Raw genomic sequence first — 18911 nt, forward strand, 5'->3', positions numbered from 1 at the left:
AAATGGGTAGCCAGTTGTCCCAATACCATTCACTGAATCATCCCTCTTCCCCCCACTGATGTAAACTGCAAACTTATATACTATAATATACCAGATTTGAGGATCTGGATAGATCGTGATACGTTTTCATGGCTTTCATTGGTCTTCCCATACACTAGTATCCCGCTGGATTAACTCCTGTGGCTTTTGATATGTTTTAATGCCTTCTTAATCTATCCCCCCAGCTCTTTTCTTATATGAACTTTAGAAGCAGCTTGTGTAGTTTTGCTCCTCCAAGAATTCACTTAGTATTTTTTTACTGAGATTACATTGAATTCATAGATTAATTCAGAGAGAGTGGACTTTTCATGATACTGAATCCAAGAACACAGTACAGACAATCCCTGATTTATGAGGCTCCGACTTATGACTTTCCAACTTTACAATAGTACAAAAGGGGCATGCCTTCAGTAGAATCCATACTGAATTTTGATCTCATCCCAGGCTGGCAGAATGCAGTACAGCCCTTGTTCGTAATGCTTAACGGGAGCTCTGAGCTGAAGCTCCTCGTCAACCAGGCAATCTTGAGGCTTGACATCTGACACAGTTGCAAACATTCTGTCCCCAGACAATCATTCCGGTTTTCACTTTCGGTACAGTATTCAGTAAATGACATGGCATGGTCCACACTTGATAATCAAATGGGCTTTGTGGTAGATGATTTTGCCCCTGCAGTAGGCTAATGTGGGTGATCTGAGCACATTTAAGGTGAGCTGGGCTACGTTGTGATATTTGGTGGGCTGGGTGTAGTAAGTCCTTATGATATTCCCAACTTACAATTGGCTTGCTGGGGCATAGCTGCATCGTAAGTTGAGGAAGATCCGTTTGTCTTTCCAATTATTCAAATTTTCTTTCATAGTGTTTCGGGATTAATTTCATGAATTTTGTATGCATGTCTTCTGCACTGTTCATACTTATTTCTTCATACGTTGCTGTTATAAATAGGGTCTTTGCTCCCACTGCATCTTCTAACCCACTCTCATTTGAACGATGAAATCTAACAGTTTCTATACGTGAGTTTTATACCCAGCCACCTTACTGAAAATTTTATCTTTGTTATACTTTTTCAGTTGATAATCTCTTAAATTTCCCATTATGCAGTTGGCAAACCATGGTAATTTTACCTGCTTTCCACTTTTTATGCCTCATTTCTTTTTCTTCTCCAGTCATGTTGGCTAGTACCTCTAGAACCATCTTTGGAATTATCAAGCATTTGTCTCTTCTTCCTGATAGAACTCAGATATTTTCCCAGTAAGCCTGAGGCTGACTCTTGGGTGGCTATATTTTTTTCATGGCAAGGAAAAGTCCGCTTGGAAGGAGGGTTTGTTGAGTGACCGTGGAAGGGAGTGGTGGCACCACTGGGAGGTCAGGGCCCCCATCCGTCTGTCCGATATCGGGGCTGGAATGCTTCACCACTGTGCCGTGCTCACTCGGGGGAAATCTCCCTTCCTTTTGGTCAGGCAGGAGATGCAGACTCCTTGACTATCATCCAAATCTCCCTCCCCCCACCAAGGCCAATCCCCATCCTTCCTTCCTCAAATGCATGGGTGCTTCCCCTGAATATCTTGCCATCTGCTCAGGCCTTAGAATAATTCTGTGTGTGAAGTCGTTCAGCAAGTCCTGTCCATCACAGGGTCTGGAATCGGGCCTGGATTCTGACCCAAGGCTTTTATAAGACCACAGACGGACTCCCTGAGGCTGGAGAGTGGTGCCAGCCCTGGGGTCAGGACCCCGGAGCGCTGTCGTTGCCGGCCGAAAGCCAGACGGAAGACAGAGGCTTGGCAAGGCGAGCCGACTTCTCCAGGGCTCCGGCGACTGGTGTCTGGGATCCTCGTTTTGAAGCCCACATGTTTCTATAATCTGCACATTTCCACAGGATCTCACACAGAATACTCCCATCATTTCAGCACCACGGGGCCTGGTTGCTGTGAGGAAGAGTTCAGCCATACAATAAAGCCTTTCCCCTGGGGAGGAATGGAGATATTGAAGAAAGTTAGCTTAGTTCTGATTCTTTAACCTCAGAAAGCACTTACAGAGAGTGCGGCACGGGGCCGGCTCAGTGCTTGGCTCCATCCTTGCCATGTCCCGGCGGGCACCTGGTGGCCCAACCTGAGCCCACATCACACACAGGGAAGGTGAGGCTCACGGAAGGTGAGCTTGTGTGACTCACTGGATCGAGGCAGCCCGTCACAGGAGCCCGGCTGTGTCTGGAGGCTGCTTTAATCAATCTGGGGCCTCCACCAATGGAGGCAGATCTGAGTGGGGAGGCCCTGGAGTGGGGATCCCCACCACGGCACCACTGACACCTGGGGCTGGATTGTTCTCGGGGGAGGGGGTGGAAGGAAGGTTGCCCCATGCACTGGTTGTGGCAGCCTCCCTTGTTACCACCCACGAGCCATGGGGGGCAGCCCCTCCCCTCCAGGTGGCTGTGACAACCAGCCTCGTCTCCTGATGTTGCCGAGTGTGGGGTCAGGATCGCCCCATTGGGAGTCGCTGCTCTGGAGGGATTCCTTCTTGTGATTCCCCACCGAGCCTCCCCGCCCCCTCCCTTCCCACAGATGTGGACGGACCCCCAGAGGGGGCTGCTCCTACCCCAGAATAGTTGGGTTCCACTCCTCACCCAGGCTATACCACACCTGTTGTCTTTGCGTTTCCTGCAGGGAGGCCTGGTGCCGGATTCCCCTGCATCCAGAACTTGTTAAGACTGGCGGGGAGCCATGTGGTCCAGAGGAATGAGCATTTCCAGGCGGGGTCCCTGCAGCCTGAGTGTGAAGTACAAGGAGATGCATGGGGAGAGGCAGGGGCGGGGGACCCGTGTGTGCCCTGCCCGCCTAGGGAGCCCAGGGCCACCAAGACCCTTCCTGGGCTTCCTGAAGATGGGCGGAGTCCGCGGGCAGCCAGGGCGCCTGACGCCCGCCCACCTCCCCCACCCAGGCCATGAATCAATGAGGGGGCAGAGCTGGTGACAGGGAAAAGGAACGCGCTTCTGATGACTTATTTATTTGTGTTTTTTCTGGAGGAACAGAATGGTTTGTTTTGGTTCTCGCTGCCTGGCAGAAAGGCAGGCAGAGCGAAGGAAGCAGCCTCGCCAGGCCCACTGCCACGGCAAGGTGCCACGTCCTGCCATGCGGGCCAAGGCCCTGGGTGTTTGGGAGAGGGTGCTGCACACTGTCCCTTGCCAGGTGGACCCAGACCCAGAGCCCGGAACCAGCAGGGGCCCCGGTCAGCTCTCCCTGGGGACCAAGGTGGCACGGGGCGGAGTCTTGCGCGGTGAGTGGGCGTTCCTTCGTCGGGCACTTGGGCAGCAAGAAGCGGAGAGTGGGAGACGTTCTAGGAAGGCAGAAGCATCCTTGAGGATGGAGTAGATGAATTCTCGTTCTTCCCTTGGCTGCTCGTGAAACCTCTGTCCCCCAAAAGCTTTCCTTTCCCCAGCGCCTGAGCACCAAGAGCTCCGGGCTCTGTCCTGCAGGCTCTATAGCCCCGTCCGGAGGCTTCAGGTTCTGAATAGAGCCCCTGAGTGTGGTAAGAAGCTTCTGGATGTTCTTGTCCATTGTTCGACCCCATCAGGCCCTGTTAGGCCCAAAGCCTGCACACACACTGGCAGCCTTCGGAAGACTGAAGAGGTTCTAGAAACACGATGTTTCCTCATCTGAGCCAGACCACAGGGAGGGAGACAAATGAACATGTGTGAGCCCTTGTTGTAGCACGAGGGGCCTCACCAGCTCCTTTGATCCACGTGGAGGTGTGATCCGTGGAGAAGGTCCCCCGGCCCCCGTACACCAGGCCTGAGGCTCAGAGATGGTGAGGAGTTGCCTGACGTCACATGTGCGCACCTGGGACAGAGCCGGGCTGGGGACAAGTGCGCCCGTCCCCACTGCCCCAGACCCGAAGGCTGATTTTGGGCTCCCATGCTGTGTCCTTCTGGGTCACCTGTGGCTCTGTGCATGGAGCCTTCTGTGACTGAGGCCCGAGAAGCACATCCCACCTGGGGCTGGGTGTCCCGGCGGCAGAGGGTAGAGAACACAGGTGAAACCACGAGGCGGCCCTTGATGTCTGCTCAGAAGCAGCCACGGTACTTCTCGTCACGCTCCGTGGGCCAAAGCTCATGGTTTGGCCGAGGCTATTACCAGCCGGGAGGGGAGGGGCGCAGGGCCCGACGCAGGGAGGGACGGCAACTACCTTGTTAGTCGGGCGCCCTGCTTCACTGGCCCAGAGCCCGTGCTCCTCCACTGCCTGGGGCAGCCTCGATCCTGCTGTGTGATCTTAGGCATGTGGCCTGGCCTCTCTGGGCCCGGATCGACTGAGCATTCCTGTGCCCCTGGCTCTCAGGAGCCGGCATTCACCGCATCCTTTCCCCCCTCGGCCCCCCACCCCATCCTTGTCTCATCAAGCCCCATAAATGACGCCATCAAGTGGGGCGAGTATTACCTCTGTTTTACAGATGAGGACAGTAAAGCTCAGGGAAGAGAAAGGCGCTGAGCTGGGCTTTAAATTCACGCAGTCCTCATGTCTCGGGCCCAGAATGTCACCACCAGGGTCACCAGCTTGTTACACTGACCCACAGGCCACCCCGTGAGCGGGCTCAGGGCCCAGAGAGCATAGGTGAGGTCGGCCAAGGGGCCGTGGCCACCTCCCAGCCAGCACTGGCCTGGCCGTGAGCCCCGCAGCCGTGTTCTGCTCTGGCCTGCTGGCCTCAGCGGCTCACCTCCTCCGTCCGCCAGGAGCGCTGGCGGGGACTTCCTCCTGGCCACGGCGCCCCCTCCTGGTGGTGTACCTGGTCCTGTACCAGTAGGTATTGTGGAAGATCCCTCCAGCAGAGGTTTCTGTCCATCGCTTGGGAGACACAGAAAGAATTCGAATCCGTAAATGTCCCAAAACACACCGAAAATTTGCTGTCTGTGGCTTTGGCTGGCTTCACATCTTGCCCCATAAAGCAGCATCAGTTTTATCTTCTGCCCTTTACAAAATATACGCTTACACGCAACAGAGACCCCTGCATCTGGATGGAATTAATTTCCAGATCACATTTTTAAAATTAAATTAAAACACCCGGAATGCTTCCAGCCGGCCAGCGATGGGGAGGACAGGCCAAGAAAGAGAGGAGAGCTGCCCGGGCCTGGTATCGGCGGCCTAGTCTCTCTGGCCAGCTGTGCCTCCTGTGTGGGCTCCCCTCAGCGTCTTCTGCAGGTGCACCCCTCCTTTCTCTGAGCAGGGAGGGCAGGGAGGGCAGCCCACCACTCTGCATCCCCTGAAAGCCAGTTGGAGCAGCCGGCGGCAGAGACCCGCAGGCCCAGCAGCGCCCACGCACGCATGCAAAGCCAGTGACATGCTGAGACGTGGGATGATCTGGGGGGCAGGGATTGGAATCTGCCCTCTGGTCCCAGGTCCTGGGACGGGGTGACCCAGGACAAGTGGGCACGCTGCTTAACAGTGCAAAATCTCTCCCTGGACATCCAGACATGACCTTGAGGTTTTCCCAACATTCAGCACACTCTGTGTTTAGGTGATCTGGGGCCAAACCCCAGGGCGGCCCCTTCCCACCCGGCCAGTGGCTTGGCCTCTCTGGACCTCATTTCCTCATCTGAGCTTGGGGCAGGCTGGTCCATTTACTTCCTCCCGACATTGCTGCAGGACCAAGAAACACCGGGTGCTGGCATGTTCTCATTGCTAGTAGGGTTATTAACTCTTAGAAATGCGTAGAGAGGAGGTAAAATCTAGTGAAGAAGCTAATTCTATCAAGGCTGACATTGTCACCAGCTCACCGTGGGCCCCGGTGTGTGTCAGTTTCGGTAATGTCAGCAGCCGCCCAGGGCTGAGTGCTGGGCACGCCAAGATAAATGGGACCTTGGCCCTAGCCTCAGGGAGCTCTGGGTTCCAGGAGCCAACAGTCCTACAAAGCACCCGAGAAAACACTGTGTGTTCTGGGAAACCCAGTGACTTTGGGACCTCGAAGGAGGAGTTGGATCTAACAGAGGACATCCAGGAAGGCTTCCTGGAGGAGGTGAGAGCTGAGCTAGACATCGGAGCCCAGATAGTAGGGAGTGAGTTCCAGGCAGAGGACCAAGGTCCGGAGGTGACCCGTCTGTCCTGAGAGGCTGGGTACAGCTGCCCAGGACAGCGTGGCTCCGTGGCTAAGAAGGTGAGCTCTGGAACGAGGCTTCCGAGTTCAAATCCTTGCTCTTCACCAAATGGCTATGAGATCTTAGATGAGTCTCTTAATTCCTCTGAGCCTCAGTTTCCCATCTATCAAGCGGGACTGGTGGTGACAGCAGGGACAGGGCCTTCTTTGTTTGCTCTGGATGTCAAGTGGGCTACCGTACGGGGCGCGCGCTGCCTCCCACTTTCCTTACTCTGATCATCTCTCAGTCCTACTGGCTCCAGGCCCAGCTGCGGCCCAGCCACCACCCCCGACTGGCGTCACAGTCTCCCTCTCTGTGGGGTAGCATCTGCACACCGCTGCTCTTCCTCCCCCCTCCTGCTCCCCTCCCTCAGCCCTGAGGCTGCTGCCATGGGAACCACCAGGAAGAGGCCTGTTGCTGGCAGCCATGCCGTGGGGGCTCCAGGAACCTGGGAGAGCGGGTGCTGGAGGAAGCAGGAGGGTGGAAACTGGATCCAAGCCTGCCTCTTCAAGCCACATGGGCGTCCACCCCAGGACCCCTGCCTCTGCAAGCCAGGCCGGGCTGCCAGCCTCTGTCCCTGATGGAAATTCCCCTCCCAAATGTAGCTGGGCAAAGCCAGCATCCCCTGGAAGAAAGGCAGCTTGGGGTGTGGCTGGTAGTCATTCACACCTTAGCGTGAACAAGCCCCTGAGGCTGTGGCAGGCTGCATGAAGGTGGCGGCTGGAGGGGGGACCCCACCAGGGAAAGGGGGTGGCCTAGATACAGAATTGTGTCTCACTTCTCAAGCAGATACTGAGCCCTTTACTAGTGCCCACTCTGTGCCCAGTGCTTGGATACCCAGAGACTGTCCGCTGGAGGGGCTTCAAGTACCCAAGCCAAGTCTTTGGAGAGGAGCGTATATGCTAAGTAAGGAGAGGGGTGGTGTTCCAGGCAAAGAAGGCATGTGAGCAAAAGTGACCCCCAGCCCTGGGAGTCAGAGGGCAATGGCCCCTGCCTCACTGCTGAGGCTGAAGCTGGGCCTCAGTCACCTCCTATAGGCCCAGAGACACATAGGAGTTCTCCCAGGCCACACAGCAAAGCTGGGCCAAGGAGGCACCTGGACCAGGCCCCCTGGCTCCGGGCCTGTGCTCTCTAGCTTCGGGGTCTAGCGGGATCCGCCGTGGGGAACCCAGGATACCAAGGGGCCCTGTCTGGGCAGGAGCTGGGGGAGGCGGGGTAATCCCTCCTCATGAGCAGGACCAGTGAGGCCGGACACTGGCTCTCCCTGTCCACAGGGAGAGGGAGCAGCACATACCCACCTGCGCAGATGCCCGCCGCAGGGTGCAGACAGAGGTTGCATCTGAGCGATTAATAAATCAGTCCCTTTAAACAGCCACCATCCCTAGCAAGTGCTCTTCGGGGCACAGAAGCCCCAGATGCCCTGGCCAGCCCAGGAAACAGGCCTCCCTGGGCACCCAGGGGACACTCAGACCCTGGCCTGGGAAGGGGACGGATGGACCCAGACAGCCCAGTCCTGGGAGGTGGGAGCTCGGTGTGACAGGCACTCTGGACTTCAGCCTGGAGGATGGGCCTGGCCCAGCCCGCATTGGAGGGGCAGCGTGTCAGGAAGCCTTCCTGGAGGAAGCAGTGTCTGAGAGGGGCAGGTGGGAGTCAGGCAGGAGGCAGGAAAATGAAAAAAGCTGCCCAGGTAACAGGCACAGCCTGTGCAAAGGCCCGGTGTCCAAGCGAGCGGGCCACACTCCTCCGTGAAGGGACAGGGAACCAGGCTTCACTAAGGAGACATGAGCCCCAGCACTACAGCACTACAGCTCACCCTCACTTCCACTTCTGGAGGGTGGAGCAGTCTTCAGCGGGGCCACACTGGGCAAATGATCAAGAGAAACCATGTCAGGGGACTCTGAGAGCTGCAAACACGCCAGGGGTGAGCAGGAGGAGGGGAGGGTGGAGGCAGAGGCTAGAGGAACAGCCAGGACCCGTGACTGCCCTGTGGGGTGTGGGGAGGGAGGCCGAGCCCACCTCTGCTTCCTGGACTTCTGTGAACGGGCAAGAGGGCTGATGGGGAGGCTGCTCCGGGGGAAGGGGGCACCAGCTGAGCTCCCTTGGCACGTGGCAGCGTGAGATGGCCCTGAGCGGATGCTGGGGGCCAGAGGTTGATGGCTCAGGAGGTTGGGTGGGTTTGTCCTAGGACAACAGACGTCCTGCTTTTGCCCTGGGTCTGGTAAGGTAGGGAGGAGCTGCGGGGGGGACCAGGGGCAAAGGAGGCGGTGAGGGATGGAGGAGAGCATCCCAGGACGGGGAACAGCATAGGCAGGGAGCCAGGGGGCAGGCAGGTGAGGGCACCTGCAGGAGCCAGCGGGCAGGTCCAGGAGCAGCTCCCATGTTGGGAGAGACCGGAGGGTGAAGGTCCTTCTAGAGTCCTAACAGAGAGGGCCCCAGTGAGATCCCTGCCCGCACTAGGATCCTGGGGGAGATGCTCTGGGGCGGAAAGGGTGCCAGGGAGTAGGGTCCAAGGATCTAGGAGGGGACCATCAGGCAGGAGGGAGCCATCGGGCAGGTGGAGGGAAGGAAGTGGAGGGTGAGTGTGAAGAGGGGAAGCCAGGACTCCCTGTCCCCCAGGGGCGGGGGTTCCCACCCCTCCTCTCTGGGGCCCCAAACTAGCCCCATGGGTTAACTCCGTCAGTGGGAGCCACTGTCCTCTTCCCCTCAGCATCTGTCTCTCTTTCCCCCAGCAATTACACCGCCTTGCTGGGGGTGTGGATCTACGGCTTTTTCGTGCTGATGCTGCTGGTCCTGGATCTTTTGTATTACTCAGCAATGAACTACGACATTTGCAAGGTTTACCTGGCACGGTGGGGCATCCACGGACGATGGATGAAACAGGACCCCCGGCGGTGGGGCAATCCTGCCCGGCCCCCCCGGCCAGGGCAGCCCGCCCCGCAGCCCCAGCCTCCCCCAGGCCTGCTGCCGCAAGCCCCCCAGGCCGTGCACACGCTTCAGGGAGAGGCCCACAGCCCACCACTGATGACCTTCCAGAGTTCGTCTGCCTGGTGAGTGGTTGCGGTCAGGGCCCTGGCCGCCGAGGTGGGTCACTTGTCTTTGCCAAGCTTGGAAAATATTGGGTCATTATTGCCGCTGTGTCTGGCTCCTTGATTACCTGATTGTTTGCTTATCTCATTTGACAAGAGGATTTGAAGTTGCCCAGGATAACGTGTGCCCGGGCGAGAGTCAAACGAGAGGCAGAAACGGAGCTTGGGAGCCCGGCCTGCCGGGTTATTGCACTTACAGACTGGTGCGGGAGTGATTGCCACTGAGCCGTTCGTGGAGTTGTGAGTTTCCTGGAGGCCGAGGCGAAAAGGGAAATCGGATGGCTTTCCATGTTTTCATGGTCAAATGAAGCAAGTGGGTTTTGGAGGCTGGGAGATAAGCTTTTCAGCATGGGGTTAGGAAGTAAGCACATTACTGGGTTGGTTCCTTGTGTTCACACGCACGGGGTCTCTTAAGAACGTAGAAGGCAATGCAGGCGGGCTGCTTCGTGATGGCTCAGGGGAAGGGGCAGAGAGGTGGCTGGGGAGATGGGAGATCAGGGAGTTAGCCTGGCAGCCTGGCTGCATGTTTAAACCCGACTTTCCCTGCTGTGACTCTCATTTCTGCCCAGTCCCAGGCCAGTGGGAGGTAGGGGAGGACCGACCGTCCCCAGGCAGTGCAGAGTTGGACAGAGAGAGGAGGGCTGTGACCTTTGCAGGAAACCCTACCTGGGTTCGCATCCCAGCTCTGCCATTTCCCAGCTCTGTGTGTGGGCGAGTTACCTCAGCCCTGCTGACCCTCCCATCCTCAGGAAGCAGCGGAGAGGAGGCACGGTCCCCTGCCAGGGTCCTCGAAGGGTTAAATGAACTATCTGGCCCCTAGTAGGTGCCCGGTTAAGGATCAGTGCCTCCTTGCTGGAGATGCAACCAAGCTAGTTAATGACCATTCAGTAGCTAGCGGGTAGCGACCTTTTCAATAATGAATGGCTTACATAATTCATAGGATACACTTAAATCAGCTTATTGATCGAGTAATTGCCCCATCTATCATGCAGAAGACAAAAACACAGCCCTGCTCAGCTCAGCTTGACAAATGCCCACGGAGCCAGTCCCCTGGATCCTTCCCCTGCGCGGGGCTCCTGGTGATGTCAAGGGGATGGGCAGAGAACCTTGAGGCGCAGGAAGGAGAGACACAAACCCACGCAAAGCTGCGGAGCAGGAAACACACCCGCTCTGGCGATGGGGCTCTCTGAAACGTGGGTCTCCGGTGGCGGACACACCTGGGGCATTCATCAAAATAAATTCCTGGGTCTCCTCCAGAGGCCCCTGACCGGGAAACTCTGGGGGTAGCGCCTGAGATACCGGAGTCTGAGAACCCCCGGAAAACGTCGTTATATGAGGTCAAATCCCAGTTTGAGGGCTGGGAGTATCCCACACGCACGATGGTTTTCTCTCTCCCCCCGTCTGGAACACCTCGTGCCTCCCTGAGCAACGGGCCTGCCCAGCTGCTGGGCTTGTGCCTCAGGTCCAAACCAGAGCCGGAGCTCGCGGTCCCCGAGCCCTGCTGTTTAAGTGGGAGGCATTTAATTTTGGAGCTCAGAGGCCCCTCAGGTTCCCATATTGTGGACTCAGGGTTGGGGCTCCCATAACCGTATGAGCGTTCGTGAAAGAGATTGTCAGAAGCCTGCGAGGATGTGATGCAGGATACGGGTTCGCTTGGTGACTTCCAGCTCCTGTCTGCTCTCGACCCACGGTGTGACCTTGGGTGAGGGGCCTCCTGCTTGGGCTTCCCACTGTACCTACCATGGGGGAAGGGGTGGGCTTGGTGAACCTGTCACCTGCTGGCCTCCTCGTGGGAGGCCACGGTTCCAGCAACATCTGTGGACCACTCGCTGTGCCCCTCGGCCCCTCGGGCCCGCGTTTGCCGTCTCTGAGTCTTCCTTGGCACTGTCCCCAAGGGCTCGTTTCCCCACTGACCCCCACCCCTTGCTGGCCCTGTGCTGGGTGCTGGGGACTGGGGACAGGTGATACACAAGACGTGAGAGAACCTTCATGGGAGGACAGGAGGCTATGACACAGCCTAGGGGCGGTGCCAGTGGCATGGGGGGTGGGGCATGGCCAGGGCACATCCAAGCAGGTGTCCTGGGCAGAGAGCCAGGGCTGCGACCCGCCGTGGGCTAAGTGTGGCCAGGGGGGTGTCAATAGGTGGCATGGCACTGAGGCTGGGACAGGGGCGGGCTGTGCTCAGTGCTTACCCCAGAATAAGAGTCTGGGCTGCTTCATGTCCAAACTGTCACCCAGAGTCATCCAAACAGTGTCCCCCTCAGGCATGGACCCCTCCAGCTGCCCCCCCCCCCGCTCTTCCCCTGGTCCTGTGCCCCCTCCCAGCCAGGCACCCCTACCACTGCTCTCTATCCTGCCTCCCCCCCACCCAGCGGTGGCTCTGCTTCTCCCCTTCCTCACCCACAGCCTGAGGTGACCTCCCTGGGGACAATTGCCACCTTGCCCCTTGGTTCATAGCTCCCTGGTTGGTGGCCTGCTGTGGCCCTTCCTGCCCCTGCCCGCAGCTGAGACCATGAGCAGCAATCCAAGTCCAGCCAGGCTGCCTGTCCTGTTCTGTGATGTGACTGGACCCCCCAGTCCCATGTGACGCGGCTGCAAGTGGGTCATTTGGGTATCGTTGGCACGGCTGGCGTGAGTGTGAGTGTGAGCAGCACATCTGTTTGGGGCTGGAGTTGACCCCCTGGGTCCAAGAGCCACCTGTACAGGGGGTCGGCTCTGCGACCTCGGGCAAGTCATTCTACCACCTGTGCCTCAGTTTCCCCATGAGATACCAAGGGTCATGACCATCTTGAGAATTTCAAGGGAGGATTCTTAGGGAGAGGCTTGGCCCACCGCCTGGCCCCATGTTGGTCAACCTTGCGGTCATTTCTCAGGTGGGTAGGTAAATGTGGTGGGCGTCCTGCCCCCAGGATTGACGGGGAAATGCATGTGGCAGTCACCCGGCGCCCCGCACAGGCTGGCCATGTGCCACTGGGTCATCTCCCACCTGCCCAGTGGGGTAAGGATGTTGTGCCCCACCTTCAGATGTGGGAACTGGGGGGCTCGGAGGAGGTCACTGGCCTGCCTGGGTGACCCAGCAAAGGGGAGACGGAGGCGGGGCCCCACCCCAGGGCAGCCTACACCGTGTCCTCTCTGCCACAGGCTCGCCTATGGCGGGGTGGGCAGCCTCTTGTCAGAACCCAGGCCGGGGTGTAAGACTGAAGCAGCCCCCCAGTGACCCCAGGGAAAGCAATTCTGGAGGCTTCAAGGAGGAGGCACACGTCCACCCAGCCCCGCTCTGTGGCCCCAGACACACTCCACCCAGCTCCAGCTCCAGAAATGCTGCCTTCTAGCCACCAACCCATGGCCCCCACCAGGTTTGTCCTCGGCCGGCACCTCCCACCTGCTTACGAATCCCATCACTGATTCTAGGCCACGCTCTCCCTCAGCCAGAACCCCAGCCCGGCCACCACAGGGAGCTCTGTGTCTGGTGCTCAGGGCACAGAGTGGGTGCACAGCTGGTGCTACTTGATTGAGCTGGAGGGTGTCTGGTCACCCCATCCCCTCACACCAGCCCTCGGCCCTGCTTCCTGTGCCACTGCCCACTCTGGGCTCTTGTGGCCTAAAAGGATGAAGAGTGAGGGCCAGGGCACCGCTCAGCACCACCGAGGGCTCCTTGTCCAGCCTGCTGGCCGCTACCTCGTGTTATCAGCCTGCGTCCGCCAGGAGGACCTCTGATGTGTGGTGCTGTCATCCTTGCTGTCCCAGACAGGTGCCCTCCTGGCTGTGGCGGCAGGTCCAGGGGAACCAACAGCAGCATGTGCACACACACACCTGCCTTGAATCCCAGCTCGGCCCCTCGAGCCTTGATTTTTCTCACCTGTAAAATGGCCAATCGCAGCCTGACCCCGTAGTTGCCATCATGAACATCAACTGCCCATCTGGGGCCCTAGCCTCCCTCCCACTCCCCTCCATCCCCCTGCCCCCTCAAGGCCTCAGTCCCTAGCCTGGCCCCCGAGGCCCTCCCCACTCCACTGCTCTCCCTGAAGCCTCAGGCTGCTGCTCGCCTCCCTCTGACCTGGCCGGGGCCAGTGGAGTGCTGGGAGACAGGGCGGCACGCACCGCATAGACGCTGCCTGCCAGGACTCTTTCCGCTCCTGCAGTGGGAACCGGGCACAGTGAGGTTATCATCCCCTTTTACAGACGAACAAACACAGGCCCAGAGAGGGGAAGTGACTTGCCGAGGCTACACAGTAAGTCCATGCTCTGGAGCCAGATCTCCCCACTCCCAGGTCTCCCAGGACCCAGCAGGACCCAGGTTGATGGGGCAGGGCAGAGGACCACCACGTTAACACAAAGTGTCCAGAGAAGCTGGGCAAGGCCATGGTGAACTGCAGGGGAAGGAGGAGTCAGGGTGGGCTTCCTGGAGGAGGAGGAGGCAAGGTGGAGGCAGGTCCCAGGGAGTGAGGGGGAGTTCACAAGGTTAGAACAAAATGGAAAAGCCACTTCAGATGAGGAAACAGCACAAGTCAAGACCACGGTGACCCTGGAAATTGCGAGAGGCTTGCAGCTGTCATGTGGCCTCAGGCGGAATGAGACTCTGGGCTGGGATGTGCCGGGCCCCTCTCGGCCCACAGGCCTCCGCCTGCCAGCAAAGCCCCCACAGCAGCAGCAGCCACTCTCACCTCCTTCCTCCCTAACCCAGAACACCCTCTGGCTCTTTGCAGAACTCATTCATAGGCCCCCCACGGTGGGTCCCCAGAGTTCACCGGACCCCGGAATCTTCCTCCCGATAAAGCTCGGGCATCACTTTCTTCCCAGCTCTGCGGCCAGATCCTTGATGTGTGGTTTCTGCAGGAGGCCACCAGCCAACAGCAAGAAATTCCAGAAAGCCGGAAGACAAAAAGGGAGACCACGTATCTTCTTTCCTTGGCATCATATCAAATACCAAGGAGGCATCGGTGATTGGAAGTCAGAAGACCGGGAAGTCTGCGAGTGGGTGGTTTCAAACCCTGGGGCTCTCAGCTGGGCGAGGAAACCCTGGGCCTGTCCCCCAGAACCCCTGTCTTTGCCGGCTGGGGCCCTAACTTCCTCCCACCCCAGCCTGTGCCCCTGGAAGTCGCACTCCCACGTCCGCACCACCTGTGTCCACCATGTGCACACGGCTTTGGGGAAAATGCAGGAAGGTGTGTGCTCAGTAGCTCTGCTCCAGGATCTGGGAGGACAGGGAGGGTGGGGTGACAGACTCAGGACCAAAGGCCTCATCTGCTGTGTGTCCTCAGACAAGTTGCTGGTCCTCTCTGAGTCGCAGCTCTTCTCCAGGACAATGGTGACAGCAGGTGAAGGAGGGGACATCGCCCAGAGCTGAGCACACAGTAGGGCTGCAGGGAACATTGATTCCTTCTTGGGAACCACGTTCTCAACCCTCCACCAGCAACCAGTCAGTCCGTCCTTCCTGACCCCAGAGAGGCTTGGCCCAAGGACAAATGCTTGAGTTTGGTGCTAGGGGGCAAATTTAAAATCGCAGGCAAGCAGGTGTCACGCAGAGCACTCAAATAGGGCGAGCTCCATTCCGGGCCCACCCCCACTCGGGTGAAAGAATGAGGGTTTCGTCTGCTTGGCTCGCTGCCTCAGCGTCCCCAGCTCTCAAGCTCTTATTTGATGCGTCCCCATTTTGCAGATGAGGAACGCGAAGCACAGAGAGGTTAGGTACCTGGTCTGGGGTCGCCCAGCTGGTTACTGACAGACCCAGCATCTGAGCACAGGCAGTCTGCTCTGGCCAGCCTAGAGGGCCACTCGGCTGTCAGGGCCACATCTCCAGCCTCGTCCCCTCGGCCAGGGAGCCAGACAGGACAAGGCAGGCAGGAGGCAGGAGACAGAGCTTGAGGGCTGCAGATGCACCAGGAAGCCTTGGGCAGGAGCTGGCTCTCTGCTGCAGGTACCAGCCAGGACAGGCCCCGGGGCAGGGGAAGAGTCAGGCTCCGGGAGGAAGACGGGGTGTGGGGTCCGATTCCCGTCCGGAGAGGAGCAGGGGCACGAGCCGATCTTCCCACCCCCATCCTGGGCCAGGCACTGTGCCGGGCGCCTGGACAGTCAGCCTGGCTGACTCAGGGCAGACAGTGGCAATGAGCTGTCCGCTGTGATAGGAGGGAGCCCAGAGGGTACACTGCCCAGATGGGGCATCAGGGAGAGCTTCCAGGAGGAGGTGACAGCTGTAATGATCTTCAAGGACGAGTAATAATTAGACCAAAAAAAATAATAAGTGGGGGGACAGGGTGTTGCTGGTGGGAGGCAGAGCAGGTGCAAAGGCCTGGGTACGTCAGGACCCTTGTGGTCTCCGCAGGGAACAGCTGCCCTGAGAGAGATCATCTCAAGGTTCTTTTCTCTATTGGAATAATCAGATTCTTTTTTTCTGGTGAGAGCCTCTTTATTGATAATATTCCACAAGAGGCCCAAAAGGCCCCCTGAAAGTCTTCTGGGTCTTACCACCTTCTCTAGTTCTGCTCTGTCCCTGCCCCGAGGACCACGGCAGACCCAGACAGAGACCCCCAGATCAACCAGAAGGGATCAGCCAGGGTGCTTAGGACAGACTGGGCACCAGAGTCCAGAAGAAAGGACCAGACAACATCCAGGTGACCAGGGTCTATGCTGGTGGGTTTTATCCCTCGTGACAACGAGTAAGCTATGCTATTGGAGCAGCGGGGAGGGGCTGAGGGAAGCGGTTTGGAGGGAACACCACAGGTAACCTGGAGTTCGAATCCCCTGTCTACCCTCCTGAGCGGTGGGACCCGGACAGATCCTGCAACCTCTCACCCCCTCTGGGCCCCAGAAGCTCAGGGGTCATTAGGAGAGGGTGACGAGGATCCCAGCAGCCCTGAGCCTGGCCACAGGGGGCCTGATGGCCAGCCCTCGTTGTTATTCCCCTGCTCGGCTACTTCCTCCACCGAGGAGTGGTCACGGTGTCCTTCCCTTTTATGCCTAATTTTCTGTTATCAAAGTGCCCGTGCTCGCGGGACAACACCGGGGGTGCAGAGACACCAGTGTCCTCTCGCCCACCCCTGTGCCGCCCATTGTCCCCTGCAGCTCTCTCCCCACCTTCTAGCTGTCACCATCTGTACATCAGGTTGTGTCTTGGGTTTTTAATTCAACATTCTGTCTCAGCGAGCTTCCCATATTATTGAGAAGTCTTCATAACACGGTTTTAATGGCTGCCTTAATTGTCCGTTGAGAAATGATGGGCCGTAAGTCGGTGACCCACTTCCCTGACTCAGGCCACCGGGGGCTTCTGACTCCCTGCCCCCTCCCCCATAGTGGGTCTCTTTCCACCTCTCGGAGCTTTGCTCCGTCTCATGCTGGGCCCCGGGTTTCCAGATGCAGGCGTAGAGCATCCCACCCAGGCAAGTACGGATAGTTGAGCGCTGCCTCCCTCCAGCAGCGCCGGCCTCAAGGGAACAACCCCACCTGCTACAAAGATATTTTTTTTTTTTAATGGGCAGGAAACAGAGCATTTAGATGCAATACCTGTTAGAGGCAGACAGACCTGGGCTCATCTCTAGCTCCCCCATTTTTTGATTCCTGGCGTACCTCCAGCCAGTGACATAGCCACACCCCCCTCCCCTGGAAGCAGGTTGCTAGAATCAGTGCTGTCCGGGTCAGCAAGAGGAGATGCAGAAGATCATGGCAGGCAGAAACCGCTTGGTCAGTGTTCCTCCTGCCCCCCTGGCACCACGGCAGGGTGTGGCGGGCTTTCTGCAATGCTGAGGACAGCAGTCAGCTGTCCCAGGGTCCACAGCTCTGTGGGTCTGAGCACTAGCTGGCCAGGGAGCAGCCAACACCCAGAAAGGGTTTCAGTGGATGAGTAGGAGTTTTCTGGAGGTGGAAATATGGACATCTAGGCAGAATGCTGCCCAGGCTATGTCCCAGAGGATGGGAAAGGCCAATAAGAAGTGGGGAGCCCTGGGGAGGTCCAGGTCCTCGTACCCCCGTGGTTCCCAGCCCCTCACTGGTCCCCTTCACTGCTCCCTCCTCATCAACACAGCCTTAGACACCAGAGGGCCCAGGTCTCCTTCCTTGAACCCCTGCTGTCCATCTCTACCCACCCATGGGGACTCCACCGGCATGCCAGCTCCAGACTTGTCCCTCTGCCCCTGGCTTCCGGGTCTGTCTCCGCTGCAGTGTCCCCACTCCCCTACCTCACCCCGACTCCAGACTCAGCTATGCAAACCCTGGGTGTTCACAGGCGCCCCCTTCAGGTGTTCAGTAGACATCGCAAACTATCATACCCAGTGTCCTCTGCCCTCCCGCCATCTCCTCAGGACAAAATCCCGATTCTTTGCTGCTTCACACATCTGGTCAGGGACACCAGGAAAATGAACCCTGAATCCGCCCTCAGTACCCATCTACCAAAACCAACCATCTGGTCCACCCTCTTGCCCTCTTCAGATACCTTCTGAATCTCCTCCTGCTTCCTTTCTTTGTTCCCCACAGCAGCAGAGTAATCCTTTTAATATATAAATCAAAGCCGGTGGATGTCTCCCCTCTCTCTAGAAGATAAATCCAAAATCCTTTTAGTGGCCAACATCTGATCTGATACCCTTCCCCAGTCCCTCTGTCCTCATCTCCCCCATTGGCTCCAACCACACTGGCCTCCCTGCCATTCCTGGAGCTTGCCAACTCACTCTCACCTCAGGGCCTTTGCACCTGCCACTCCCTCCGCCTGAAACTCTCCCTTTCCAGATTCCCACTCCATTCAGTCCCTCCCTTCTACCAGCCACGTGCCCAGATGTTGCCTGATCAGAGAGGCCTTCCCTGGCCAAGATCTAAAAATTAACATAGCCCCCCACCACTGCCGCCCCTCTGTACCCCCCTCATCCTCTCTCATCTTCTCCTGGTGCTCACCGCCTTTTGCTGTGTTGGTTTTCTTATCTGGTGTCTGTCTCCTCTGCTGTAAGGAGACCCCAAGAGAGTTAGGATTGGTCTGTCTTGTGCTCCGCCATATCCCCAACCCCCATTAGTTAGTGCTCCAGGCTAAGTGTCAAATGAATGTGTCCTAATCTTTCCAGCGCCCAGCACGCAGTAGGCATTCATTAAGCCTTAGATCAATGAATGAATCTCATTATTATTGTTAATTACAGTACCTCCCACTTCCCAAGTTGAGCTGAGCAGCAGCCACAAGCAGCTTGGCACCTGAGCTCCATGTATGCAGGAGGAAATGAGGCTCAGAGAGGGTCAACAACTTGTCCTGAGCTGCACAGCAGTGGAGTCAGGTGGGATTCACACCCAAGCCCAGCTGACTCCAAAGCCCACATTTTTTGAGTGGGAAGCAGTGTAGTGGCGCTCACCAAGCACGTGGCTTCATGCTGGACATGACCATGCTGGTCTGGCAAGAGCCCGAGGATCCCCTGAAGCACCTGAGGCCTGGAGCTCCAGGCACTGGCACACCAACCCTCTCTGGCCGGGCCCAACAGCAGCTGAGAATTTGGTGCGGGTGCTGACCTGGAACTGGCTTTGCAGCACCCTCCGGGGGCATGTGGTTGGTCTAGTTTGGTCTGGGGCCAGCCGCTTCATCTCCCCTCTGGCTGTGAAGATCTGGGAAGGTCTTTCCTGGCCCCTCAGAATCTCTCTGGAGCCCCGAGGAGATGCTGAGGCAGCCAGTCATCCCCGTCTGTCCACCTAGGTGTCCCTGTCC

The 18911-nt window shown here is 57.9% G+C and overlaps 1 protein-coding gene across 5 annotated transcripts in view; it reads left to right on the forward strand.

The window, feature by feature from the left end:
* SHISAL1 (shisa like 1) overlaps positions 1-18911 on the forward strand; it is a 127015-nt gene that overhangs the window by 89198 nt on the left and 18906 nt on the right. For all 5 annotated transcript variants that reach the window (XM_032882811.1, XM_032882810.1, XM_032882809.1 and 2 more), the window contains exon 4: positions 8888-9205. In XM_032882811.1, the coding sequence (XP_032738702.1) occupies positions 8888-9205 (318 nt within the window). The remainder of the gene's footprint in view (positions 1-8887; positions 9206-18911) is intronic.

The sequence above is a fragment of the Lontra canadensis genome, unplaced genomic scaffold (genome assembly GCF_010015895.1).
Source record: "Lontra canadensis isolate GAN:19392208 unplaced genomic scaffold, GSC_riverotter_1.0 scaffold84, whole genome shotgun sequence".
Taxonomy (NCBI): domain Eukaryota; kingdom Metazoa; phylum Chordata; class Mammalia; order Carnivora; family Mustelidae; genus Lontra; species Lontra canadensis.